At 53.9% G+C, this 27988-nt stretch overlaps 1 protein-coding gene across 3 annotated transcripts in view; it reads right to left on the reverse strand.

Moving 5' to 3' along the window:
• LOC111148945 (actin filament associated protein 1) overlaps positions 1 to 27988 on the reverse strand; it is a 131199-nt gene that overhangs the window by 11619 nt on the left and 91592 nt on the right. For 2 of the 3 annotated variants that reach the window (XM_022505773.1, XM_022505774.1), the window contains 7 exons: positions 25376 to 25471; positions 22336 to 22417; positions 19688 to 19837; positions 12707 to 12918; positions 8292 to 8437; positions 3772 to 3889; positions 24 to 278 (listed from right to left, as the gene is read on the reverse strand). In XM_022505773.1, coding sequence (XP_022361481.1) covers positions 24 to 278; positions 3772 to 3889; positions 8292 to 8437; positions 12707 to 12918; positions 19688 to 19837; positions 22336 to 22417; positions 25376 to 25471 — 1059 coding nt within the window. The remainder of the gene's footprint in view (positions 1 to 23; positions 279 to 3771; positions 3890 to 8291; positions 8438 to 12706; positions 12919 to 19687; positions 19838 to 22335; positions 22418 to 25375; positions 25472 to 27988) is intronic. The other variant, XM_022505775.1, reaches the window with a different exon arrangement.

Raw genomic sequence — 27988 nt, forward strand, 5'->3', positions numbered from 1 at the left:
CAAGATGGAAGGAGATGCTGTACCTGAGTGCTGAGCCCGAGAGACGCCCTCCCCAGAGATGAGGGGTTAGTGGGAGGCAGACTGCAGGAGGGAGGGTATTTGTAATGGTTACAGAACAGTTTGTCGGGAGGCGGCCTAGAAGCCTTTCTGTCAGCAGGCGGGTAGCGCGCAAAGATTTTCGGAGACGGCAAGTTATCATACAGGACCGCGTTATCATAGAGCACCTCTTCTCCCAGGCCCCTGGCACCGGAAGCAGGAGGGCCGTCTTCGGGGTCCCACTGCAACACACAGCTTCGTCGTTAGTGCCCTCGGTCACGGAAAGCATGGCAGAGATTTTAGTACATTGAGATATTATTAGTACCCCCAGAACACAAGCAGGTACCCGTAAAACACGGTCACCGATGGAACACACACACACATGCATACCCCCAGAACACATGCAGGTACCCCGTAAAACACGGTCACCGATGGGACACACACACACACACACACACACACACGCAGGTGGACGTTTCTGCTTCAAGGTTTCAGCCAAAGTTTCTTTTTCCCTTGAATCATTCCCAGGGTAACTGGCTTAGGAAATTTTTGTGTCATTCTGTTTTTTTAAGATAGAGGGGAAAAAAAGAACTGATTTGACATTTCTTTCTTCAAAGAGCCAGATTTTGGAAGTTCTAATCTGGAGAGCAGAAGCCACGGGACGTAAGGAGAGGCCTACCAGACTGGGGCGGGAGGGGGGTTGGCGAAACCCAGAGGTCTGGCTGCCTCCAGAAAGCACCTTGTGATCCCAGCGAAGCACTTTTGTTTATAGTCGTGACTACGCCTGGATGTTGTCTGAAGTCCTTCACAATTGTTGACCCGTGTGGTTCCCAGGGGACTCTCAAAAGAGGCAGGGGGAAACTGAGGCAGAGCCGGGCTGCTACCCGCACAGGGAGCTGCCTCCCAGCTGCAGGCTCTCCCAGGGGAGAAAGGCCCCTCCTGACCCTCCCCATCCATCAGGCAGGCCCCAGGGACTTGGGTGGCACAGGTGACTGTCACTGGGCCCCCGGCGGCCACACTCTTATGCCTCAAAGAAGCCCAGCGACCAAAACATAGTCTGTCAAAAGAAAGAAATGCAATCATCGTAGAAAAGAGGACCTTTCAGCATATAATGGATATAATGGCATCGTCTTAGCAGAAAACCTTTTTACAAAGGACTAAAATAGCTACAGGCCGCTTCAGAGCCTGGACATGAAAGCATAAATGAAAATCTAAACTTACAACTGCAGCCAGAGCCCTTTCCATTTTAAAGGTCTTTGTAAATTGCTTTGCATTTACCAAAAGGAGAGAGAAATATTAATTCCTATGTTGTGCTCATCTTACCCTATTTTTGTACCCCTCTGGCAGCGGCTCCTTCTGCCAGACTGTAATCACAGCCTTTTGTTACGGAAATAGGAACAGCCTGAAACCTCCAGGGAGGAGCCCTCTGTCCCTTCCCAGCCACTTCGAGGGGTCTATTTTTGTGACGCAGGGACACTCCTACCATCTAAACACAGCGGCCACGCGCGCAGCCCGGATGGGACGGCTCCGTGAGGGTGACCAGCACACGCTCGTTTCGAAGCTCATTTCGAAGCTCTAGGTGGACCATCCCCTCCCCACACACCAGAGGATCGGGCTCCCGGGAGCGCTTCCAGAACAGACTCCATAGCGGTGTCAGGATTAAATCCTTTTGGAGACTTCGATCTGGGGCTGGTGTCACGGGGGCCCCCAGGGTGACAGAGATCGATGAAAGGTCAAGGTTCAGCTCAGAAAGTCCAGCAGGAAAGGACTGCCTGGTACTGGGGCCCGGTGTGGAGGAGCAGACTTCAAGGAGAGGCCCGAGCTTCAGGACAGCCGTCACTAAAGCCAGCGAGACGCTGACCCCGCGCACAGAAGCTTGTGTTGTCCGCCGTCCTCGTGCAGAAGGAATGGCTCACAGCTGCTGAATGCAGAGCCCTTGCAGAACGGTGGGCCTTTCTCTCTGAGACAGAGGGTGCTGCGGGAACCCTAAAGCAAGCTCCTTCCTGGGGGCCGGCCTGAACCCGCGGGACCCACATGGAGGCGCATGAGCCGGTGGGTGGGGTGGTGCTTGGGTGGGCCTGGGGCTCTTCCGGGCGCTCAGCCCGCCCTGCAGCTTCCGTGTTGAAGGAAAGGAAGGGGGGAAAAACCCTTTCAGGGAAAGAGGCCCAAAGGGGCCCCGGGGCGGACAGGGCCGGAGGCAGGTTTGTGTTGCTGTCCTGCCGCGGAGGCTGAGGGCCCAGAGCAGCAGAGCATTCCGTGGGAATGGGTCTGGGGGCTGGGCCCACAATGAGGGCGACACTGCTCAAGGGGGCTGTGGGCAACCAAAATCGTTGGGAGCCAGCACCGCTGGGGCCACCCTGGACGTGGCTTGTGTCCAGGAAGACGCACAGAGACCACTCCAGATCCTGCTCTCACAGAGGTTGCCACGCAGCCTTCCCTAAGTCAGGGCCACTGTGGGCAGCAGGAGCACCTCAAACTCTGGAGATCCCAGGAGTGAGGGTGGAGGTGGAGATGGGGGTCAGGAGTGCATATTTTCTCATTGGGCCGGGACTCTCTCCCTACCCCAGCCCTGACCACCCTGGCCTCAGACAGGAAACCAGCTCAGGGACCTGTAGGCAGGATGGGGTTGCGCAGTGGCTCTGCTCCTCCCCCTCCCCCATGTCCCAGCGCGGCCCCTGATCTTCATGTGAGCCTGCCAGGCCTGGCCGTCACTCTGCACTACACCCCCACCTCCTCTTCAGCCCTGCTGGACCAGAAGGCCATTATCCCTGGTGCAGAGCCCGGGCGCTGGGGGACGTGCAGAAAATCGGGAAGGAGGGAGAAAGGGTGGGACACGGGACACAGGACACATAGCATGTGGTAACTGGCTGGCCACTTCTGACCCAGAGCACAGAAACCTTCTTTTCAGTCTGTTTCTATCTCTGAGATCCAGGAGTCCTTGCCCAACCCCTGCACCTCCCTCAAGAAGACTGTGGTCTCCCCATTCCTGCCTCGGGCAGGTGTGGATTTTATGACCATGGAAAACAGGGAGCCGATTGGGGACTGCCACCAAAGTATGGAGAAAAGAATGCGTGAGCAAAACAAGAAAAAAATCTAACAGACTTTCCAAGCTTGGAAAAAACCAACAATCAACACATCTTATGCCAACTTTTGAACTAGATCTTGACACAGATGCCCAGACTAAGCCCACCCAATCCTGGGGGACCAATGGCAGGCTCACATCTTGAATGCCCCTCCAGGAGCCTGCGGACTCTGTGGGCCTCATGCCTGGTGGCCCAGGAGACGGCTCGGGGCCTGGCCCAGGGAGCATGCAGGGCGGCCTTGGCCGTGGCAATGCTTCTTGTGATGGGTGTTCCCTGAGCTCTTTTCCAAGCACTTACTGCTGAGCGATAACCTGTACTGTACTCTCTTGTGATGTATCCAGGTTACAGACCCTGAAGTGCTAGCCTTCACTCGGTATTCTGGGCCGTGCAGAGACACTTAAGTGATGACGAGGACCCTGAATGACACTCAGGGTCCTGAGGTCTGGTTCCCTACTTGTGCAGATGCAGATGGACGGCTAGTCAAAAACCAGCAGAGGAGGGAGGGGAAACAGTTTTCATCCTTGCCCCAGAGCATGTCGGAAAGTCCTGGGGCTCCGGGCTGGAAGTCAGGGGTCCCCAGGCATAGGTGTGCTCCCACCGCCCCACGTCTAACGCACCAGAGCCCGGACTGCTGCCAGGAGGATGCACTCACCGAGCCGTTAATGCACGGGACGTCGTCGTAATGCAGGGCCGTGCCGCTGGGGTGCGCATAGCCATTGGCGGTGCTCCCCAGGTACGGGTTGGCAGAGATGCCACGCCTGTTCATGAAACTGCAGGAGAGGAAGGGGGTTAGACCGTCCCCCAAGCAATCCAGAATCTTCCCTGAGTCCAGCTGGATGCTCAGGGCCCAGCCGGAGGTGGCAGGGGACGAAAGCACCAGCACCCCCAGCAGACGTGGTGTGTCCAGTGAGTACCAAGGACAGCGTCGAGAGCAGCCACCCTGTAGAACGGTGGCAAGGACGGTGGTAGAGCATGCTGGACACGAGACACCGTCTGGCACGGGACCGTGCTCAGTACATGTCATGCATTCCGTGTCTGCAGGGTGCAACGAGGGCGCCTGGCTGGCCGCCGGCTGGCTGGAGCACCGGCCCCACCCTCCGAGGGGCACATGCCATCTGTTGCTACTCTCTAGCATTTTCCTGCCTGTCAACATCAACACTCAAAGGCAGAGACCCAGTGGGCAAAAGTGAGGGACTGACCATCTGATGTCTCTCGGGAAACTTCATGGACCTCCAGCTCTTTACAGCACCCAGTCCACACGCATTGCTCTGGTGCCCGTGTTCGTGTGGCACCGCCGCCACCCACCTCAATGCCACTCACCTCCTGCTGGCCCTCCTGCCCCTGAACTTGGGGGAGGTGGCCAGTGGCCAGCGCACATCTCTGGGAGGCCAGCTGGAGTGGTCACTCTCTGCGCACAAGGCACTGGCGTCCATTGTGCGCCCAGAGCAGTCAGAGCGCTGCGTGGCCCGCGGGGCTTGGTGGCCACCTGCCACCTCTCTGCTTCTTTGTGACTCCGCAGTCCCCTCTGCCCAGCAGCTCTCCTCCGGAGGCCCCCACGGTTCTTCCCGCCCCGGCGGGGACTCACTTCCCCGGGAGAGCCCCACCTGAGCCCCCACAGTAGGCAGCACTCCCCCGCCCCTCAGAGTCGCTGTCTTTCCCCTCCATGTGTATGTCGCTCATCACCCCTTGACGTGTCCTGTGATGAGCTCGTCCCCCAGAACATCAGCCCCCAGAGCACGGCCGTGGTCCCTCCTGCTTGTTCTGGACCTCACGTGTCGGCCCGGGAGACTCTTGGCCAAGGCCTGCTGCACCCATGGACACGCCAGTGGCTGACTCGTGAAGTTATGTTTGTTAGAAGTGGGTGATATGAGTGCCCAGGGAAGAGAGGACCGCGAGAGTACTTCCTCTGAACTAAAATAACTAAACAGCTAAACTACAATAGTCTGCTATATATATATTGCAGACTATTGTAGTAGTATATATATTATATATATGCTTTTTTTTTAAAGCCCCACACTGGGTGTGGAGCCCAATGAGGGGCTCAAACTCACGACCCAGAGATCAGGATCTGAGCTTCAATCAAGAGTTGGAGGCTTAACCCACTGAGCCACCCAGGGGCCCCAACCCCAAAATGATACTGTGTTCCTTCGCAGGATCTTACATTTCTGGGAAAACCAGATGCATAACAATGGGACGAAAGGATACTGATGAAGGCAGGACAGGGAATGAGGTCTCCGGGGAAGCCAGCTCCTGGTTCCCTGGGGAAGCCCAGGAGCCCGCTGTCCAGGGGACCCCTCTCTGCAGTTCTGCATGCAGGTGCGCCCTCTGCTGGGTGAAGGCGGGCATGGCAGTCCCACCTCACGCAGGCTCTTCAATGTGTAACAGACAAAACCTATAGGATTATTCTGTACCTACAATACAGATAATTACATATAGGAAAAGGAAATGTGTAGACAAGGAATAAACAAGAAGGAAAGAGAAATTTAAGCATGTCAGTCTTCTGCCACAACAGAGGATTTTTTGTTTTAAAATACATATTTTTCTAACATAAACGTCTCATTAGAGGCGATTTGGGGGTTAGGTAGCATGGGCACAGCTGACCCTGCGTGGCGGTCACTGACTGGACAACCAGAGCCATGGTGGTGGGGACTGTTGCACGCTTGCTGGGTGCTGGGACACCAGGGCAGATAGGGGCCCACCAGGGACGGGACAGACCTCAGAGCGGACACGGGCAGGGTGCTGCGAGTCAATGGGGTGTGGGAGGGAGCGACGTCCCACACATGCGCAGTCCAGCTGGAAGTGGCCTGGGCCTTTCAGAGAGGGACCTGTGCTCCCAACACAGATATCTGGGCCCTAGGCAGCCTGGGAGCCCTGTCTGCGGCCCGGGACCCCCTCCTCTTGCCATAGAGGCTTTAGCCACATATAATAGTGGAAATGACCTAAGAGAGGCCCAGGCCACTTGTTGAAGACATAAGCCTCTCCAAGAAGTACAGGTACTGTGTGAAAAGCCAATGTAAGGTCTACCGTCTAACCATGGCCAAGTGTATGGTTCTGGGGCAGGATGGGCGTTGCCGTGGCTGGGAGGCCGGCCCCGCCCTCCACCCCAGCACCTCTCCACTCACCCCGCAGGAGCCCCTATCTGCCTCCTGCCTCTGTGGACCGGCCACAGCAGTGCATCGACAGAATACGTCCCCTTGCCTCGGTCTTATTCCCCCAGCACAACACTGTCAAGGTCCATCCCGTTGTAAGGGGTTCTGGTGAGAAGGCAACTCCGGTTGATGGGTTCCTCCCGTCTGTCTACTGCCCTCTCTGCCCACACTGATCCACAGCCTTTTAGCCCCCCATGCCTCCTCCCCCCAGCCCACCATGACTAGCAATAGCTCGTGAGTCTCCAATGAAGCGTCACTTGAAACAGTTTCAGGGAAAAAATCCAGAATGTTTCCCTTGTGTTATATAATCTATGCACCTCATTTAAAAATAGGCTAGGCCTGGGGAAAATAAATTCCAACTGTTTACCATTATTGATATTCCTAAATACACCACTTCTCCCAGGAGAAGTTAAATGACTGTTTCTTCTTTTACTGCCTTCTTCCCAAAACATACCACTGTCCTCCCCCTTCAGACATATCCAGCTCACAGACACTCCCCTGATGACCTTGAAAGGATTCATTAACCAACTGCCAATTTGCATAAAAGCAAAAATTAATTTAATCCCAGGACATTTATGACACTCGCAAGCTGCCATATTTTATATTTTGAACATCATTTGCTTGTTAAATCTCTTCTCTCTAGTTGTACGCGTGTGTTCAGCTAGAACACCAAAAACCGAAAATAACCTTTATTGCAAACTAACATTTATACAGGTTTTAATGAGGTAGCAAAATTCCTGTAGCCCTAAACTCCTTGTGCATGTATTTTTAATAAGTAATTTTTCAATGTTGCCATCTACGTCCTTTCTCAAACCTGGGTTCTTCCCCCATTTGGTTAGATGAATACTCATCTGGAAGGCAGAGGCGGAGTTTCGTTCTAGGGGAACTGTTAAGGGAAGTTTCGTTTTAGGGGAAATGCTGTTATTTGGGCTGCTCTGAGGTGTGGTTACCAGTGGCTGATCATAGCTGGAGACACACATGCACAACCACGGGCTCTGTGCTCCATGAGTTAATCAAGTTCCAAAGAAGCAGTTAAGCACCACAAACTCCTTTCTCTCAGGTTGCTCTAGATGCGGAGATTTTGCAAGTCCCGGTTTATGGATATTACATTTCTCGAAGAGCCACTGGAGTAAATGTGCTCGTTTACTGCGTGTGCTGAGTGATCGGGGCTCACTGTAACCCATGTGCCCGTGGCTGAGGGGACAGAGTGTGGTTATGGAAAAATAGTGAACAAGAACAGAAGAGTCAGTACTTGACTGTCACCCCGATTTGACACAAAGGACAGTCTGTAAGAACGGGGAGTCTGGACTTTAGGAAACCTCTAGGGTCACTGGGGATTTTCTGGAAGAGTTGTATGCAGAAATTAATTCATGTGGTCAAGGCTATTCACCTGAGTTGGCTGTAGCCTGGGCCTAATCCCTCCTAGGAGCCCACGTTGGCTCCACTGGCCCCAGAGTGTCTCAGCCAAGCCCTAAATGTCCCTTTTATGGCACCACCCGAGAGACACACAGAGACTATGTGAACTCGCCGCACGCACCACGTGTGTGCTCGAACTAGATGGTGGAGCTCCTGGAGAACAGGCCAGCATCACTGTGGACAATGGGTCTCCCCATCACAGAGCACCAGTGGGTCTGCCCAAAGCGGCTGCTATGTCTGCCATCACAGGCGGACGATATGACCCCATCACCTGCTTTGTTGCGAGCCACCTGAGTGTTTCCGCAAATAAAGTTTTATGGGAACACAGCACATCGGTTCCCTTACCCAAAGTCTGTGGCTGTGATGGCAGAGCGGGTAGTTTCAACAGGAAACATTTGGCCCCTGAAGCCAAAGATACTTACTGTCTCGCACCTCACAGAAAAAGTTCGCCATCCCTGCTCCGATAGAAAACACGGAGGGAGGAAATGACAAATATTTCAGCAGAGTCTGGATCAATATTACACAAAAGCGACAGTCTTTAATGGGTTTCTCCCCCAAGTCTATGCACACAAAATGTAACAATTAGGGAAAGAAGAGCAGATCTTACCAGAAGGTCTGTTTGGCCGTCTGGATGACATTTGCAGACGTCTCCACGTCGATGTAGTCGTAGTGCAGGGCCCCAGGGTCTGTGGACGACCCCGTCTCGGCCAGCAAAATCCCAATCCACCTGCCCATGTCCTCCGAAGAGGAGGCCTGGGGAGAAGGGAGAAGTGGGCATGTATTTAAGTGGCGGTAAGGAGTCTCGCATTCCCCCACACGTCTGCCCAGACCCTGCGTAGCAGCAAAGGGCGGGCATGCGCCTGGAAGCACGTGGGGAGCACGAAGAGGCACAGAGACGTGGTCCGGCCCACGTGATGCCCTCACACGTGCACACTAAGTCCTGGCGCAGAATGTCATGGCATGATGTCTACCTGAGGAAACAAAATCGGAGTCCTGGGGTGCCGCGCTGTCACTTTGGGGAAAGGCAGCAGGTGTGTGGTATGGAAATTACCATGGGGAGTTAAATCTCAGCTGAAGGAAGTTGCCTAGAAAGCATCATTAATTCGGCAACAAATTCTGGCCAGAAGGAGGAGCTCCTCTAGCCTCTGCTGGCCTAAAACCCTATGGGGCCCATGCCTCCCTGGGCCGCGCCCGAACTCTGTCTCTAGCGTCCCAGACCCACTTTAGCCCTTGTTGGGGCCTCCTAACCTGGCCTGAAAAGGCCATCTTAATTCTCTTGATTAGGTGGTACAAACAACTTTCTTTCCATCTGTTGTGTTTGTACCTACCAGTGGGATTATGCTTTCTAGTCAGTAGCTGCTTTATGTGTGACATTTTTAAGATATTTGAAATGGTCCCCACCCCAAATTGAACCTGTTGAATGTGCAGGTTTGAGTGAGAGCCCTAAGATCCTGTTCATTAAATTTTTAAGTTGTCTTCATTATGTGATTTAGAAAATCAGAAATTTTACATTTATACTGGTGTTCAAAACATCTGATTCATCAGAATATAATGTTTAAGGTTTAGGGGACACTGAGCTATTTAGTAAGTGCATGAGTTAATGGAATGTGAAAGAAAAAACACATATTTTCATTAAAATTACTGATTTTTAATATAAAGATCTATTTTTAAAATTTATTTATTTGAGAAACATGGAGAAAGAGAGAGCACAAGCAAGGGGGAATGGCAGGTAAAGGGAGAAGCAGGCTTTCCGCTGAGCAGGGAGCCTGACACGGGACTCGATCTCAGGACCTGGGGGATCATGACCTGAGCCGAAGGCAGACGCTTAATGACTGAGCCGCCCGGGCTCCCCAGAAAGATCTATTAGGTTTAGCTTAAGGACTAAAGAGAATGAGGTTTTCTATTTATAGCCCTGACAAGTTGAACATAGCTCAGGATACACGTAATCGTAAATATTCCCAGAGCCGTTAACGTAACAGAAGCCATTTTTCCTGTGCTCATGCAGTTGGCTGTAACCAGTCCTCCCTAGCCAGGACTGAGTGAGGCCCCAGGACAAGCCGCAGGCACTCCAGTCTCGGGCCCCACAGAGGGAGAGTGTAGCCAATGTTCGTGGAATTAAAATGAATTCATTTGAATACTTGGGTAAATAAAAATCCCATATATTATCTTCACCGGAGGTCCTTCTGTCCTTCCCCAAAACAAAATCTGCAGCCAGGCTGTGTCTGCGACTGCGCCCATACTGACTGGCTGCTACTATTCTATCTAAGCATTTTTAACAAGTATTTGAAGACGCTATGTAACGTGAGATTGATACAATTACTCTGGAGCTTATTAACTGTTCTCTTCATAAAAAAATATTCTTGTAAAATATTCTCTTGTAAAGCCTGGGTGGCTCAGTGGGTTAAAGCCTCTGCCTTTGGCTCAGGTCACGATCTCAGGGTCCTGGGATCGAGCCCCGCATTGGGCTCTCTGCTCGGCGGGGAGCCTGCTTCCTCCTCTCTCTCTGCCTGCCTCTCTGCCTACTTGTGATCTCTGTCAAATAAATAAATAAAATCTTAAAAAAAAAAAAGACCCCGTGATGTTGGGCTGAAATGAGAGGTATTAGTTACAATCCCATGGCTCTTAATAAGAAATAGATACGGAAGTGTATGTATGAACGCACATCCATGTGTCTACGAAAGCTCACAAATACGTACATGTGAACACACACACACACACACACACACACACACACACACACACCCATGTTTCTGAGTCCCACCAGGAGGAACCCTGAAGACATGGCTGAGCCCAGGCCTGGGCCAAGGAAAGGTACACGCTGAGCCTAGAACATCCTTATCAAAGAATGACAGGGCCCATGGTGTCTTATCACAGGGACATAGCAAGGGCCGCAGGGCCTAGTTCAAAGGGCCTTCCACTGACCCAGTCTGGGATGATTCCACCCAAGTAAATCACAACAAGAAAGCATTACAATCACTGATTAAAACGATACTCTCAGAACCCCCACCAATATACAGAAAGGGATTAATAATTAAATGGAAGGGAGGGGAACTTTCCCATAGCAGATGTGAACAAAGAGCATAGAGGCATAATGGAGTTACAAGGTCCCCACTGAGCACCCGTCATTCTGGTGACTGCCCCAGGCAAGCATCATCACTGGAGATTGACATTAGAAGGTGCAGCTGGGAGGCTAATGGGCTGTTTACATAGAGGGCCTTGAAGTACCTTCCCACGTGAGGCTTCTAGAGATGAAGGGGAAGTCCGGTGAGCGTGCGGTGGAAAGCACACAGACATCCAGCCCAAGGGGGCGCAGTCAAAACCCCTGGCCGTGGGGCAGAGTGACAGGTGCGCCTGCCGGTGGGAGGTGCTGTGCCACCCACCACCACCTCCACGGGCGCCGGCTGGGAAGCCCGCTTGGAGCCCAACAGCAGGGAAACGGCATGTGCACCTAGACCAAGCGGGCCTCTACACAGGAACTGGTCAGTACCCTCCACACGTCTTGCCACCGTGAAACCAGCCAGCTGGAGAAAGGGACAGCGGCTGAGGCGACACACAGTCTGGGGTCTCCTCCTGCATGCAAGGGACACCGTCCAACTCGGAAAAGCTGATTAAGGTGCACAAGAGGGCCTCCCTCCCCAGGCCACCCCCGGGGCTGCCCCCTCCTCCTTTCGGGATCAGGCATGCGCCAGCTCAGACCTCCGTCCCCTTGCTCCCCGTCCCTGGGCTGCTGTCGAAGTTCACACGGGAGACCTGCCTTGTTTCACACCAAGGCCACAGTTTCCCTCTTTCTCCCCAGCACCCACCCCACAGTTTTCAGCCTGCATAAATCTTACTATGTACAGACTTTGGCTCAGTGCTCACATTTTACAGGTGAATCAAAAAGTTGAGGGAGAAAAAAAGATGAGGTGTGATCCCAGTGTGGGCAGAATGAGGATGGGGGCCCAGACTTGCGGATTCCAGGAGGTCCCAGGACCATGAGTCTGAAGCTGGCCGCAGTTGGCCACAGTCCATCCAGGCCAGCCTCATGGGCTATCAGCCCAGGGTACGAAGAACTCCAGTGTTAGTCTCCCCCCGCACCCCCTGACAAAAATAGTCATTTCTGTGAAAAGAGTCTCAGAAACAATCTCCTATCTCCTATCAAGACCTTTGAGATGGCCTCATGGGCCACCGTGATCTTGGCCCCAAGCCCTGGACTTGCTCCCCATCCATCTATCACTACAGTCGTTCAGAATCTGGCTCTATGCCCGAGTAAGGGAGTGCCCCCAAGCCATTCCAGCAAACCTAAGGCAGCCTCATTCCCACCACTGACACGGCCCTCGTCCGCCAACTCCGAGGGTTCATATCCCTGGTACGCAGGCACAGGTGTGTGTGCGTGTGAGTCTTTGCATCTTAGTCACGATAATGTAAACGCACAAAAAGAGAAAAGGAGGTCCGAATTCACAGCGGGCAGAAAATATGTAGTGTAATAAAGGGAAATAAAACTGCCAGTTTTCAGCAGAGAGCTAAGAAACCAGCTCCATTTGCTATTCTGCTCTGGAGAAGAATTCGTTCCAGGAGAGCAGGCAGACTGGAACGAACGCACACAAAGCCAAGGGCTCTTCAGAATTAAAGATGGTCTTTCGGTTTCTGTAGGAATGGCAGACGAGCCACGGTCTATAAGGTTGTCTAAAAATCTGTGTTTTGTCTGTAGAGAAGAATATTCCTAAGGGCAAGATAAAGAAATAACATCGTTTCACAGTGGACCACAGTCAGGGGAAAAATGAGTTATTTTTCTGCTGCTTTCAGGAACCAGTACACTGTACGGAGTCCCGTATCTCATCTCCACGCAAAGGCACACGGGGGAAAGGAAGTCTGGCGGAGGGCTGGTGTAGGACGGCCGGTAAGAACGGGCACCAGCCCAGGGAGGAGGCAACAGAAAAGGCTGGCAGAGATCACCATGGGGGAGGGGGCATGAAGGACACGGCTGGAAGCCACGGTGCCCTGGGGAAGGATCTCGGAGCGTGGCTGCAGATGGCACCTTACCTCCAGCACGGCCACCTCTTGCCCGTTGCGAAGCAGTCGGAAGGTCAGGGGATGCTTGGAGTCCAAGCCCGGGATCACGTCACAGCCGCGGAGAGGAACAGACACGATGTGGGTCTTGAGATCGGTCCTGTCCTTGTGGAAGATGAGTCTGTTATCCTTGACTCGGCACCAGCGCTCCCGCCAGCGGCTGTTGGAGAGCACGTTGAGATAGCCTGCGAGGGGACCAATGGTGGGCGGTCAGCACGCGGAAACCAAACCCGCACCCTCTGCGGCCCGGCCACTCCCTTCAGCCAGCTCTGGGGCTCCTCGTGAGGCAGACAGCCCACCCCAGAAGCCCCCGCACTCCCGCAGTTTGGGGATGTTGTCAGACAGGTGAAGCCCACCGAGATGGGCTTGAAAGGCTTCGGTCTGAAAGCCTGTGTCTCTGACCTTGCATGACACTGTTAGCACTGTGGGGAGACCCGCACACGGGATCGAACTGCACACGGGATCGAACTGTAAGAACAGCAACCGTCATTTCTAAAAGAGGAAGGCTCAAATACGAGAAACTGATCGCCCTCGTTTGTCACAAACAAATGAGCAGGCAAGCACACACCATGGGAGCTGAGGAGGCATGGGATCCAGGTTTCAGGGGTGGGGCCTTGCGTACCGGCTCCATAATGCAAGGAGGAGACCGCCCCATGCCTTTGACACGGAGGAAGGCAGCGACATGGCACAGGAAACTCAGGTCCAAGAGGAAGAAATAAAACGAGGATACTTTAAGTCATCCAGCCACCTTGGCAACTCATGCACGTGTGCGCACACGTGCCCATGCCCACATGCCCCGAATCCTCTCCAGTTCTGAATTTTACGAAGGCTTCCCAAAGGGTTTGGGAGGACGCATCTGGCTTTTCTCTGGGTCTCTACCACACTTTGTTTCTGCATCCACATATCGTTAGCCATGGATAAGTGCCAGGCAATCCCATAAAACAGAACCCCAAGCACTCAGGTAAGTTACAGGGCTCCATGACGCTCTCTGCCCGACAGATAAACACTTGCTCAATGAATTCCCGAGGTGAACGTGCAGAGTGGAAGTTTGCCTTCGGCTCAGCGTGACATCTGTTCTACTGATAACCCCTAAATGCCAGAAGCACTGCTTCTCCCGCAACCAAAGCTTACACTTGGGGCCCACACGGCTGTGTTTATGAAATAAGACAGAAGGGGGAGAAGCCAACCCAACGGCTCAAGGGCAAGGGACCCAAGTTCCTTGTATTTTGCATATTTAGGAGGGAGTGCAGGGAGGAGGAGAGAGGCTGGGGTCTGACTGGAGTCTGAGGGGGCTCCTCTGCAAAGGAGTGGGGTTACTCCTGACGTGGGACTGGGGCAGGCCACCTGGAAAACCGGACCTGAAGCTTTTTAAAAAAAATTTTTAGGGGCGCCTGGGTGGCTCAGTGGGTTAAAGCCTCTGCCTTTGGCTCGGGTCATGATCCCAGGGTCCTGGGATAGAGCCCCGCATCAGGCGCTCTGCTCGCCAGGGAGCCTGCTTCCCCGTCTCTCTCTGCCTGCCTCTCTGCCTACTTGTGATCTTTGTCTGTCAAATAAAAAAAAAATCTTAAAAAAAAATTTTTAGAAGATTTTTATTTGTCAGAGAGAGAGAGAGCGAGAGAGAGCACGTGCACACAAGGAGGGGAGAGAGAGGACCGCGCCGAGCGTGAGCCACCATGCGGGGCCAAGGCCAGACGTGACGGTGTATCTAAGAGGAAGCAAGTGGCGCACGGCAGATGTCCAGGAACTCAGGGAACTCACGGGTGAGCGAGCTTCACAGGGAAGTCCTGCCCTCCAGGATACTCACAGACCTTGTGGCTGGGGCTGGCGCGAGGGGCAACCCCCGTGCCCGAGTGGTCAGGGGCAGGCGCAGGGACGTCTACAGGCCTGGTGGCAAGTGAGCATGGGAGACAAAGGCTGGAAACATCCAATGACTGGGTGACAGGAGCCTTGGAAATGACCGTAGGAGCCTGGCCTCGACGCACAAGGGGACAGGGAAGTGAGGTGGTAAGATGTCTCTTGAGGAATCTAAGCTGTAAGACCTCAGAGCACAGTGGACTTCTCAGTGACAGTGACCAGGTTCCATTCAAGCTGGTACGTGACTTTCTACTGAAGACAGGGACACTGTCTCAGGGGCCCGGTGGCCACGTGGAGGGAGCAGTTACTGAGCACACTCCACTCAGCAGGGGGATGATCATCCCTGGGACAGGTCAAGGCACTCTCAGGACATTTCCTTCCCCGAGTGAACCCGGCCCAGTCACCAAAGTTATGGATCTCTTGACATTTGAGTCATAAAAGGGATTATTATATTGGACAAACCCTCGTTTTATTTAGAGCATGACATCATAGGAAATGACCACGTCTTAATGCCTTTCTCAGATTTATTTTCAGTTCCGAAAAGGGAAGAGCAAAAAGAAAATCACAGCGGGTGAGGCCTGTTTCTACAAACAGGAAAGCCCGTGGTAACCAGGCTCACTGCCCTTTGCTCTTCTCTGAGAGGGGCAGCCCTAGAGTCCCATCTTCCGGCGGGAGGGGGGAGCCCAGGGAAATGAAGACAGTCCATCGGAGGCATCTGGGGTCACAGGGTAGGTTCCCATGCCCCCTGACATGCTGATGGGGTGGGGACACTGGGTCCCAATGGGTCCCAAGCATAGTTCAGCTGGACCACAAACCGGCCACCAGGTGGTGCCAGAGTGCAGCCAGGCCTGGGGATGTGGGAACCACAGGGTCCTCCAAGAGTCCTCCAGGGGTCCTCCAGTGAGAACCGCTCTCCCTAAACCAGGCTCACCCGCCAGCCCAGGTCAGTTCCACGAACTGCATGAGGCAATTTCTATGCAATTTGATTTCTTTTTAGATCCCATCCATCGCGCTAGGTGAGATGTTATCGGTAGTATCTTTGTAGTTGGGAATGTCACTGGTGTTTTGAGATTATTCTTGCTCTGAATCCGAAGATTGCTCACAAAACCATGGCAAGAGGCTCAAGGTTTCATTAAAGCCATAAAAGTAACACTACGGGCCCGAGATTAAACAAACACCTGAGCAGAGGGGGGACAGACACAAACGCTCTTGCATTCCACCATTTTGAGACCCAGCATCCTGGCCTCCACGCAAGCTGCTCTTGTGTTCAGGCAGCTACGGAAGAACAGGTAAAGTGGGGCCAAGTGTCCCCGAGTTCCCCTCCATGGGGTGGGACATGTGGCGTCAGCCTGCCAGGCCTGTCTCAGTTTATAATCAGCTGGGAGGAGACGTCAGGGGGAAAGGGGGGCCGGGGATACGAAAGGTCATGATGCTGCCAATGGCCAGACCCTGTCCCCCTGGCGCCCAAGCCCCCACCTAACCTTCTTAGGGGCCTGTCTTCCAATAGGCGCACATGGCCCAGAACGGGGATGCTGATGCCCCAGCTCCGTGACTTATACCAAGAATTCCTTCTGCCTCTTGATGAAAGGTCGCCTGATTTTTTGTGGGGCAGATTGTGATAGAAGGTAAGAAAACCCCTCCCGCTGGAAACTACACAAAGTCCCTGAAGAGCTGAGCTAGGAGGAACCCTGGAAACATCCAGCAAGGCCATCAGGCTAGATCAACTTCTGCTGCCCCCTGGGGCCCCCCACCTGGGACCTGGGACCACGCCTTCCGTGTTTCTGATGACCCAGGCCACGCACTGGCGCTGTCGTGATGCTGCCTTGAATCCATCTGCGTGCTCAGGTCTTTTTAAAAATAAGCACGTCAGGTGAACCAATGAGATATCACAGCAAGCGTTTACTGAGTGTAAATTACGACCTCGTTATGAAGCACCGAGCTTAACGCTCATGATTTCATCTTTAATTTTTTTAGGAGAACAAGGTCACGAGGAGCCTGTCTCACAGAGGGAAGAACCTGAGGCTCAGGGAGGCAACGCAATTTGCTTAAGCTAATTCATTCCGTCTGCGAGCTGGCTGAGCTGCCTTTGTCTGCCAGGCTCTGTGCCGGGCGCCGGGGCACGGCTGGGGTGCACGGTTGTTCTTGGTCTCACTGAGGAAGGCAGGAGAGACCGCTGCAGCATTGCCCTGAGATAGGACCATCAGAGGCTCTGACCCGGGCCACACAGAGACTTGGGTTTCAGTGCAGGACCCTGTTTGCGCAGCTCCCAGCTGGTAGCTGGGACGGTGCAGAGAAGGTGGCCAATCAGGAGGCCGGAGTGCGGGTCCAGCGGGGGACAGATAGGGCAGAGAGGGAGAGGACAGGCATCTCCAGACAACAACTGCTGAGTTCATAGAGAGGCTCGTAAGCACCAGCGAAGGGCAAAGAGAAGGTCCTTCTTTGCTCTGGGGACTGGCACCCATCTCCGATCATGGCATACAGTGGCTGTGCACAGCGCTCACCCAGCTGACACCCCCATCACTGCCCAGCCTCAGGGCAGGAAGGAACAGCGCTGCCAGGCTGCCCAGGGGACTCACTGCCCCTCTTTGCTCCGTGGGGGAACGATCTCCGATCCCCCAACAGGATTGTTATTATGTGTCTAGAGGCCCACCCACCCAGCTACATTTCACAGAAGAGCTGGATTCGAACCCAGGTCTTGGTTGCTCTCGGGAGCTCTCCTCTGCCTGCCTAGCTGCACGGTCCCTCTGGTCTGGCCCTTTTGGCTCTGCTCACCGTGCAGGGACCACGGCTGCACGGCCCCAGCTTGGCACAGCAGGTGTCTCAGGCCTTCATCCAGCTAACATTTTCTGCCTACGACTTTGCAGCTATACCCAAACCATTGGGAATAGTCATTTCCCCCTTCCTTTCCCTACAGGCCCCTTCTCTGGCCCCTGGACAAAGGGAAGAGCCACATGACAGTCTTAAAATCTTGTGGACAGAGGAAGTTCTCTTAATAGAGGCTAAAGATGTCCCCTGAGCTGTTTGGTAGAAATCCATACATGGGTAATTACAGGCTCCAGATTCCTCCCTTCCTGCCCTCAGTGTGGCCGACTGTGTTTCCAAGAAAGTGCCAGCAGCAGGATTTCCCGCAGAGCCTGCTCACCAACGCAGGGAGGCTGGGTTATGAGGGGTTATGAGTAGGCAGTTGCCGAAGGGGGGGCAGAGCTGGGTCAGCGGGCCAGCTTACCCTCCCCACCCCCCACTGGCTGTGCCATGGCTTTGCGGGGCTCTGCGTTCTGGTTTGTAATGAGGGTCTGGACCCCACTGTCTGCCTTGCCTGCCACATGAATGTGGCTTTTCATGAGAGAATTCCTACTTCTTCTGCTGACCTAGAGCAGTTTAAAACACAAAAACGAGGGCCTCCTGGGTGGCTCAGGCGGTTAAGTGTCTGATTCTTGGTGTTTTGGCTCAGGTCGTGATCTCAGGGTCCTGGAATCGAGCCCCACGTCGGGCTCCACACTCAGGAGGCAGTCTGCCACAGATTCTCTCTCCCTCTCCCCCTGGCCCTCTCCTGCTCCTGCACACACACACTCTCTCTCTCTCAAATAAATAAACCTTAAAAAAAAAAAAGTCAAAAATGAAGCTGAAAAAGCAGTTCCCTTTGTTGGCTAATTCCTTCCTTCCATTTTTAATCTCTGACTCCCCTGCGGGGCCAACCCACAAGGACAAACCATCCCACACCAAGTGCTTCTTGCGGCACTGGGGGAGGCAGAGTAGACGTGAAAGAGCAGATTCGGCTCCAACAGATTCATGTTTTTCCTTCTGCCCCTTGGTGCCAGAACTCTGTGTGGTCCGGTGTCGTTCTGCCCCTCGGTGTACCACCACCCCGGGCGGCCAAGGCTTGACAAAGGACGTGACCGTACTGGGCCCACTGAAGTCTCACGTGTGGGGCTGCCTAGATCCCCAACCGTCAAGGCCAGAGGGAGCGGGGACCTGCCCCGGACCTGCTCTCAGGGCTCAGCTCACACCTGGCTCCTGTAAGCTCTGGCACCCACCCACTGTGACACCCCCTGCACCCTCCCTGCTACAGCGCCAACTCCTCCTATCGCCCTGACACAGTTCACGCCCTGGGACGTGATGGCTGTCGAATGGGTTCATATCTGTCTGTATGGCCAATGTTGGGCACTTGGGGCAGCGTATCCCCAGCTAGGCCCCATCCGTGGGCAGACGGATGCTCACTGCAACACTAGGGCGAGCAGAATGGGTTTGCAGAGGGACGCGACCAGGGACCTGGTGACAGGACATGGGTTGGGCCACTGGGGTGTCCGGGCACCACAGCCCAGCCTCAGTTCCTAATGGAGGCCAAAGCCTCATCGCCCAGCTTCTAGGGCTGTTCTGCGAAGGGCTGTATGGTGGCCAAGGAAACAGGACCCCTGTACAACCCCAGCCTCCATCCCTCCCCAGCGGCCACCCTGTCCGCCTCCACCTCAGGGTCCCAGGGAGATGCTCCCACTGCCCTGGTTTCCCTCCTCTTAGTCACCGGGTCACACTGCACGTCTCTGCCCATGGCCCCTCATTCAGAACTGTCTCTGCCATGTAAACGGAAACCCTGGGAGGGCTGGGGTTGCGTTGCCAGTGCCCACCCTATCCTGGGGATGCGGGGGGCAGCTGATCAGAGAGGACTCCTGTTGACTGGCTGAGGACGGGGTGGTCCAGCAGGCTGCACTTGAAACTGAGGTCTGAGACAGGCAGTGCTGTCAGGGTGCTCGGTTTCCCCCGTCAGCCCGGGGAAGAGCGCCAACTGTGACCCTGCTCTTATGCCGCACTCCATGCTCCTGCCATCACTCGCCAAGGCACGTGCGTGTGCCCCAGCTGAGAAATGCTTAAAAGGAATTTGGGAGAACTTCATGGGTTCAAAGAAAGAATTTGTTTTCCGTCTTGAAAGAACCTGAGATCAGGCCGAACCCTTGCGAGATCTTTTATTACGAAGCAGTAAAGACACCGCATGTCTCCCGCTCTCCCGCCATGCTGAGGATCACCAGCCTGACTTGAGCAAGCCCACGGGAAGCAGAGGCCATTGCAGAAGAGGCCACGCTCATGGTCGGGTCCCCTCCGTCTTACCGCAGGTGGGGACATCCTCCTCCGCGGACGAGGTCTGCTCATCCGTCGAGGGCTTTTTCTTCCCCAGGCCAATGATTTTGGTGATCTTCTTCCCAGTGACTTTGGACACAGTGCCCTTGGCCTCTGATTTGGAACTTTTTTTCCTCTTGACTGTCAAGAACAACGATGAAAACAAGAAAGCGTGTTTCAATTACGGACTTCAACTGAGAACATTTTTAAAAAGCCTAAATCATGGTCAATCTTATCTTCCTTGTTTTTCACTCACTGAGTACCTGCTGTGTGCCAGGGATTGGGGTGGGCCCAGAAGAGAGCAGAAGACAGGTGTTCTGCGGGAGGACATGCACGCATGTGTGCATACACAGAGGTGGCTGGCCCAATGGCACCAGGCCCGTGCAGAGATCTACAGTGGGATGACGCGGCAGAGACATTGGGCAGCCGGGGAATCCTTCTGGGAAGGCCAACACAAAGGCCGTGAGGCTGGGGGAGCTGGAGGAACAGAAGGAGGCAGTGCGGCCACACCTTGGCCACTCAGGGAGGGGAGGGGAGCTTAGGGTTCCTCCTCATGGCTCAAAGCAAAGAGGTTACGCTTACTTTCAATTCTGCTAGTGTTTGCTCCTATTGGGAAAGTACCTGCTGGAAAGAGATCTACAAAGAAAAGAGATCATACTTTGAATTCCCCAAGGACCCCTGATTAATTTTTTGCAAAAGCGGAAGAAAGGGACTCAGAGGAAAAGCCAAAGTACAGAGGAATGTGAGAATAAGTGCCGCTATTTACTACACGAAGGCAGCATGCGGCACGTGTAATAAAATTATGAAGAAACCCTCAAAACTTAGGATGTTCAGCCCAAGTCAGAGCAGGAAAGTCACAGGGGTCCGAGCGGCACACACCGTGAGCACACGGCATGCAGGGGAGACAGGCTACAGAGGCAAAGCTAACTCCCAGCGTTGGCAAAGTCCTAACTGTCATCAACGCAGACACTGTCATGCAGCTTGTGGAGAATCTGAGTGAAAACACAGCTGGGATAGGGGGAGCCCTGCTGAGATCTGTCACCTGCAAACAGCTTGAGAGTGAGCAAGGGGAGAAGCTGAGGTCGAAGCCACAGTGTATTTAAACTACCGGCTCCCTTCAGCAATGACTTAGCGTCTGCAGGACACAGAGCAGAGCAGTTGCAAACCCGGGTCACCGTCCTCGTGGAAACAAAGCAGGGGAGTTCTAGATACAGATGCATTCTCTGACACAGACACCCAGACGTCTGTATCTTTCTGTGAACCTGATTTCCAGCAGGGAGCCAGGGAAGAGATGGCAAACGAGGACAGGGACCAACAAAGCCCATGTCTGCCACGCCCCACGCCTGCATGGGAACCTGAGATTGTAGGTTTTTCTGTTTCAGGGCAAAATTTAAAGATAGTTTTCCTGGCCTTGATTATATGTTATGTGCTGTGGGAGGACACAGACAATGTCTTCCCCTGAGTAACTTCCGGTGGCGAGAACTGAAATTGCACTCTGACGTGACCACGTCAGGGAATCACGTGGGCAGAGGAAGAGACCGTGACCTTTTGGCGTGAACCTGGTTGTAACCCAAGAGTCCAAGTTACTTGATTTCAAGGTTCTCAGTGGCCTGGCTTGCTGTGTGGTTGAAGGGGATGTCATTTCAGAGCTGGTGGGGGGGGGGTGTCTGTTCCCTTCTAGCGCGAGAGCACAGATGAGCTGGGTTGGCAGGCTTCTCCTCTGGGAAGCAGAGGTCCCAGGACCACGAGCACACAGGCTGTTGGCTTTGCACAAGGAGAACTCCCCCACAGCCTGCAAATCCTACCCTCCTCTCGGTCCACACCCCAGGAAGGAAAGTGAAAGTCAAGCCACGGACCAGGAAAAGTTACATGTAAGACATGCCAATAAAGGACTTGTATTCAAAATACATAAAGAGCTCTCAGCAGTCAGTAAAGATGAACAAAATCCAATAAAAATACGGACAAAGATTTGGATAGACATTTCATCAGATACATGGTTGGCAAAAAAAAAAAAACACATTAAAAAAGCTTCAACATCGTTCGTCATTATGGAAATGCAAATTAAAGCCACAAGTACAGAGTACTACATTAAAGTGGTCATAATTTATGCTTGAAAAGTTGACTTAGAAAAAACACAATTCAAAACCCCAATGCCCGTGTTCACAGTAGCATCATTCACAACGGCCAGAACATGGGAGAACCCAAGGGTCCACTGATAGATGGACAGATAAACATAGTGTGGTCCCTCCGGAGGCTAGAATGTCATCCAGCCTTAAAAGGAAGGACATTCTGACACCTGATACCATGCGACAGCCAGCTCTCCTGGCTGTAAAGTCCTTTCAGTGACAAATCAGGTGAGGAAATGAGCTGCGGGGAGCTTAGGAGTCGGAAAACAGACGGGCCGTCCACACCCGGGCCAGGGCTCGGTAGGACGGCAGGTGAAGACGCGTGGGGCTCCCGTCAAACACAGGGGTTTCTCTGCACTTCCCACGTGTGACCCGGACCATGCTGTCTCTGTCGCCAAACTTCCAAGGAGACCTGTCACACAATCAGGGCCTGCAGAGCTGGCCCCTGCCTTTTGTTGATTACTCTCGTTTTCATGTTTCAATGTTTGAGGTCTGGGTGCGGGTAGAACTCACCTTGTTCTTTTCCTTCACACACGGTGGCTCCGTTCTCCATGACGCCCTCCCCGTCCGAGCTGGGTCTCTCAGAAGACAGCTTCTGTGAGGGTAAAAAGGATGAAATTACTCTCACCGTGGCTCCCACTGGCCACGTGATGTCTCGTGGATGCGTCCACAGTGATCCCCACAGTGGAAGGAAGTGTGGCCAAGTCCACAGCCACACAGAGAGGCCAGGGCTTGGGGACAGACAGGCTGCCAGGCGGCTCGCTGCTGAAGCCTCAGAAACAGCAGAGGAACAAAGAACAAACTCACCAAAGTATAACAAACACGCTCTCTAGTACCGCCCCTATCGCATCCAAATCCTGTTTGCTTGCAAGTAATTTTGAAAAAATATTAAGATTACAAAAGATATTCCCCTCAGCAAACCGTGTTACCCTTCCAGAAATAGCTCACCATGCACTCAATTTCGTCCTGTCGCCGACCAATAACCGGGTGAGGTCAGACATCGCCCGTAACACACACCCTCCAAATATACTCACTGAGACAAACTACCGTGGAAATGGCCCAAGGGCACGCCTGACAACTTGAAATTCTTTCAGGCCTGAGATCTGGATGTAAGGAGCATGATTAGGACCCCAAGCTGGCGCCTGAAGAGGAGATGTTGCTTGGAGCTGGGATCCTCCATTCTGGTGGGAGACTGTGGTATCAGGGGGGTGGGGAGGAAGAGGAAGTGGGCTGGACACCCCCCGCCCCCCGGCTCTGTGCATCATAGCCCAGCGCCACAGAGCCTGGCCAGCTGGAGACAAACAGAACGTCTGGACGACACGAGGGCAGCAGGGAACATGATGACCAGCTGCTATCAAGGGGTCCGGGCGGTGGTGCCAAAGATAGCAGGTGGGTGTCTGCGATCCTATTGCGACGCCAGGAGGAGTCACAGGGAGGAAACTGGGGCTTTTAGAGGGTGCCTGTCATGGGCCAAGTCCCCCAGGGACAGCATCACGAAAGCCAGCACTGCCCCAGCTCTTGGGCCAGGAAGCAGCCCTGGGGCCTGGGTTGGTGGGTCTGACCAGGCGTTCAGAGGACGGCCTTAAACGGCAGAGATCAGAATGGCCAGAGCCCATGGGGAATGGGAGCCCTGATGTGCTCCGCAAAGAGGCATGGGGGCAGCCTGTCTGGAAAGCGGAGTGCTTAGCAGCGTGAGCCAAAATCATAAGAAATATCTCTACCATTTGGTCTAGTAAGCCAGCTTCTGGGAGTCTCGTCTTGGGTCACAGAGACACAGTGAAGACTCGTGAGCGAGATGCCAAGGACCACGCTGTGTTAAACCGTCTGAAGAAGGAAGACAGGCCTGGGGCGGGGGGTTCTGATACAAATAGCAGAGATGCACAGATCCAGGGTAACGTGCCTGGTGAAAATGCAGAAGCACTTGCTACTTATTATAAGTTTTCAAAAACCTGGAACATTGCTAATAGGACGCAGGGAAGGGAGGGAGAGGCAGCGTAAGAAATTTTATGCACCAGAGCACCCCTCTGGTTAAACCTACACAGAGTGCTGTGGGGGGCTGCCTCCTCTGGGCGGCAGACTCACTGGGGACTTCTTTCCTCTTCTTTCTGTTTCTCTGCGCTTTCCGAATTTCTACAGTGAGCAGGCATGGGTTTTGTTATTAGGAGAAAAAGAAACAGGCTGGCTGCATCACAGTGTCTGGGTGAGGACTGGGAGGTTAATTTATCGTGTCCGCTTGGAGGGGGCTGGTGATGAGACTAACACTGAGATCAGTGGATGCGAGTAAGCAGGCTGCCCACTATAATGCAGGTGGGCCTCACCCAATCAGGTGAAGGCTTGGGGTGACCCGAAAGACCCGCTTTCCCCCACAAGAGGGGATTCTCTAGAAGACTGCCAGCAGACTTCATCTGCACCATCGGCTCCCCTGGGTCTCCAGCCCATGGACATACACTGTTGAGCTGGACCTGCCAGTTCCCATCATCACATAAGCCAATTCCTCATAATAAATCTCTTCAGGGGCACCTTGGTGGCTCAGTTGGTTAAGTGCCTCCAGGTCAGGTCATGATCCCAGGACTCTGGGACTGAGTCCCATGTTGGGCTCCCTGCTCAGCGGGGAGTCTGCTTCTCCCTGTGCCCCTCCCCTTGCTCCTGCTCTCTCTCTCTCTCCAATAAATAAATAAAATCTTAGAAAAATAAATCCTTTGTGTACATATATATATGTGTGTGTATCTGTATACATACTTACAGAATTTTGCAATATAAGCCATATTTTACATTTAAATAGTATATACTTAATAACACACACACACACACACACACACACACACACACACACCCTTATCAGTTCTGCTTCCTGGAGAACTCGGGCTGAAACAAGAACAGACAAAAAGGGATTTGTTCGCTGGCAGCAGGGGTTAGCTGGGGAGGACTCAGAAGTTTCCAGGACCACAGGCTGCCCCACAAGACCACCGCCTAGCCTGCACAGAGCGGAGACGTGTGTGTGTGGTGTGTGTGCAGGCACGGAGGGCACAGCCAAAGAGGGCCGGGCATGGCGCCCAGCAGTGCTGGGTTCACACATTTCCTGCAAGAAAGACCAACCCTCCAGCCCCACTGCTGGGCTCTCACTGCACCTTCCAACCAGCCAACCGAATACAGAGCACAAATGGACGGAGAACACATCCTGGTCTGCAGGGAATAACCCTTCGGGAAGGCACACTGACATGGTGCCCACCGCCTTCCAGCTGTATGCGGACCAGCACGCAGAGTTCAACTCCGCCACGGGCCAGCGAGCTAGCCTTGAACCCCTGAAATCCTTCCGCACGTTTCAACCCATTTCTGCAGCTACGGCTGGGGGATGATCAAACCAGCCCTATGGTCTGTGAAAGGACTAACTCGAGCTTCATACGGAAGTAGGCACTCAAAATGCAGAAACAGAAGGATTGCACTTTTACTCCCACCTCCAAGGGCTAAAATTCTCAGAGAATGCTATCATAGCACCGAGGGAGGACTAAATCCATGGTTAGAGCGCTGTTCCTGGGGAGAAAGACATCCTTACCTTCTCCAGCTCTGTCTTGTGCACCGGGGAGCTCGACGGGGGAGGGCCTTCTGACTCCACCTGCCCGCTGCAGCCGCTGTAGACGTCTCGGATCACCTACGAGAAGTAGAGATGGGCCTGAGTGATCTCAGAGGGGGGGACACTGACCTACAGGGCTGTAGCCGGCATGAACAGGCAGAGGTGTACAGCGCGGCAGGGAAGTCTATGGGCCCAGAGGCACTTGCTCTAAGTCCCAAGGTACCAAGTGCTTATTTGTTGACTCAGCAAATGTCTCCCTGATCCTAAGACGGATGCAAGGTTTAGGATGCGGGGAGAATGCATGGCCTTGCTTTCCTGGGGCCTGCATTCCAATGGAAGTTAGATATCACAGCAAACGGTGAGGATCACCCAAACACGAAGGTCAAGTAAGATGGCAGTTGGGCTACAAAGACTGGAAGGTGGTGTTTAATGAAAAGGGAACAGCGAATTGACAAGATCAGGAGGCCTCACTGGGATGACAGGTAGGCTGGGAGGCAAATGCCGAGAAGGACCCAGCCACATGAGGAACCAGCAGACAAGGCTTCCAGACAGAGGGGCCAGCTGGTGCAAAGGCTCTGTGGTGGATTGGAGTGTTTAAGGATACTGCCTGGTGCCGTGTGGCAGGAGATGGGGGCAGACTACCAGGAGGCTCCCACTGTGCCTTCAGGCCCAGTGAGGAGGCTGGGTTTGAGCAGCCCACGCCCCAGAGTGACGGGAGTGACGTTCTGGGAGGCCATATGTGCCGAGGCCCGGAGAGCTCCACTGTCTGGGGTTTCACCCCAGCCTTCACCTTGGGCCAATTTAATTAACTGCTCGGTGCTCCAGTGCTCCCACCAATAGAGCAGACACAATGGTCCTACCTGTGAGACATACACGGCCTGAGACAGTGCTTGCGACGCAGGGGACACCACTGTCAGAAGTCGCAGACAGCACACAAGAACTAAAAAGGAAACATGCCAGGCCTCCTGTAGTGGCCCGGAGCCAAGAGTGGGGCAGTGCAGGCTGTGGCAAAGGCGGGAGGGAGCAAACCAGCAGCTTGCGGAGGATTCTGGAGACCCAGCAGGCCCTGCTGGTGGGTCAGGCAGAGCAGGAGGGAAGTGTCACCTCCCAGGCAGCTGGGTGCTACCATTCAGATGGAGGAGGCAGAGGGAAGCAGCAGGTGGGGGAGAAGCGAGGCAGGTGACAGCAGAGCAGAGGAAAACTTCTAGGCAGAGCTGGAACTAAACTGGGAGTCAGGGGAGAAGAGGCTCGCTCCCAGCCCAGGAGTGGGTGAGTTGCAAGAGGGAGGGCAGACAGAGCAGAATGCAAGTCCAGGACAAGGACCAGAGCCAAGCCAAAGGGGAGAGGCTGGTGCAAGAATGAGCTGGAATGGCCAGGGAAGTGGGGGCGAGGTGGGGGAGTGGTGCAGCTCCCAGGAGCAGGGAGGAGGAGGGAGGGGCAGGCCCTAGGAAGCCCCTCCACTGCGGGGGAGGGATGGGGGGGGGGAGTGACTGGAGGGACTCCCGGAGCGGAGACGAGCAGAGGAGGAATTTCCAGAGGAGGCAGTGGAATTTCCACTTCTTCTGGAGAAGGCAGTGTGCTTGGTGGCGGGAGTTTGAGGACACCCCTGTCCAGCTGGTTCTGTCTCCTTGGTGAAATGCGAGACCAGAGCATCAGCTGCTGGTTCAAAGGCCCAACCTTGCTGAGCCTACTTCTCCTCACCAGCAAAGGAAGGAGCGTCCAGATGACTGTCCTGCAATGTCAGAACGGTGACATCCTTAAAAAATGAGATTCTCTCTGCAAAGTGCCCAAGCCAGTGCCTGGCACGTGGCGGCTGCTCCTCTGGCCAACACCTGTCACTACTGTGAGTGTCCTCACCATCGACACAGAGGGCTCAGAAAGGATCCTGCCTGAGACTGATAAGCATGGGGGGGTCTGGGGCACACAAGTAGTGGTCCTTGGCCGTGCCAGTACTCACAGAGCCCCCAAGGTCACCCACTGTCCCTGCTGTCATTACTGAGCTCCTGCCATGAGCTGGGCGTGGTTCTGATGGCTGGGGACATACAGGTAGCAGGACAGAGTGGGATCCCGGGTTGGTGGAATTTGCAGGCTAGCAAGGGAAAAGTTAGGCAACAGTTCCTTCAAAACGTCTTCCGTTCTTTTTGGAATGAAGCTGCAAGTTGAGTCCAGCCCATGTGTCTTCAGGGCAGAACTGAAACACCAAAGTCCCAGATATCTGGGTCGTAATTTTGCAACACGATCTCTGCAGACAGGCCTGAGTGCCCTGGCTTGCGCTGGGGTTGGGATCAGTGCCAGGACCCAACGGGTCCCCAGGACAGTGTTTGCAGCCATTCTGCTGCTCAGCTGTCTTATGAAAAAGCTATGGAGCAAAGTCCACATTTGAGACTAAAATAGGACAAAGGGAAAAGAAAGAAAAGCCCAGAGAGTTTGCTGCCATGTTTTTCTCCCTATCTCTTCCAAGGAGTGAAGGCGTTGTCCAAGTGACATCGACCCGGGGACCTGGGCCTTCTGGACGCCTGCATCTCTGTCCACGCGGATTCTGCTCCCGCTGCTCTGGCCGGGTCTCTACTCCCACGCCTCCCCTGGGACGTCATC

Source organism: Enhydra lutris, unplaced genomic scaffold (assembly GCF_002288905.1).
Source record: "Enhydra lutris kenyoni isolate GAN:26980312 unplaced genomic scaffold, ASM228890v2 scaffoldscaffold21, whole genome shotgun sequence".
Lineage (NCBI taxonomy): Eukaryota > Metazoa > Chordata > Mammalia > Carnivora > Mustelidae > Enhydra > Enhydra lutris.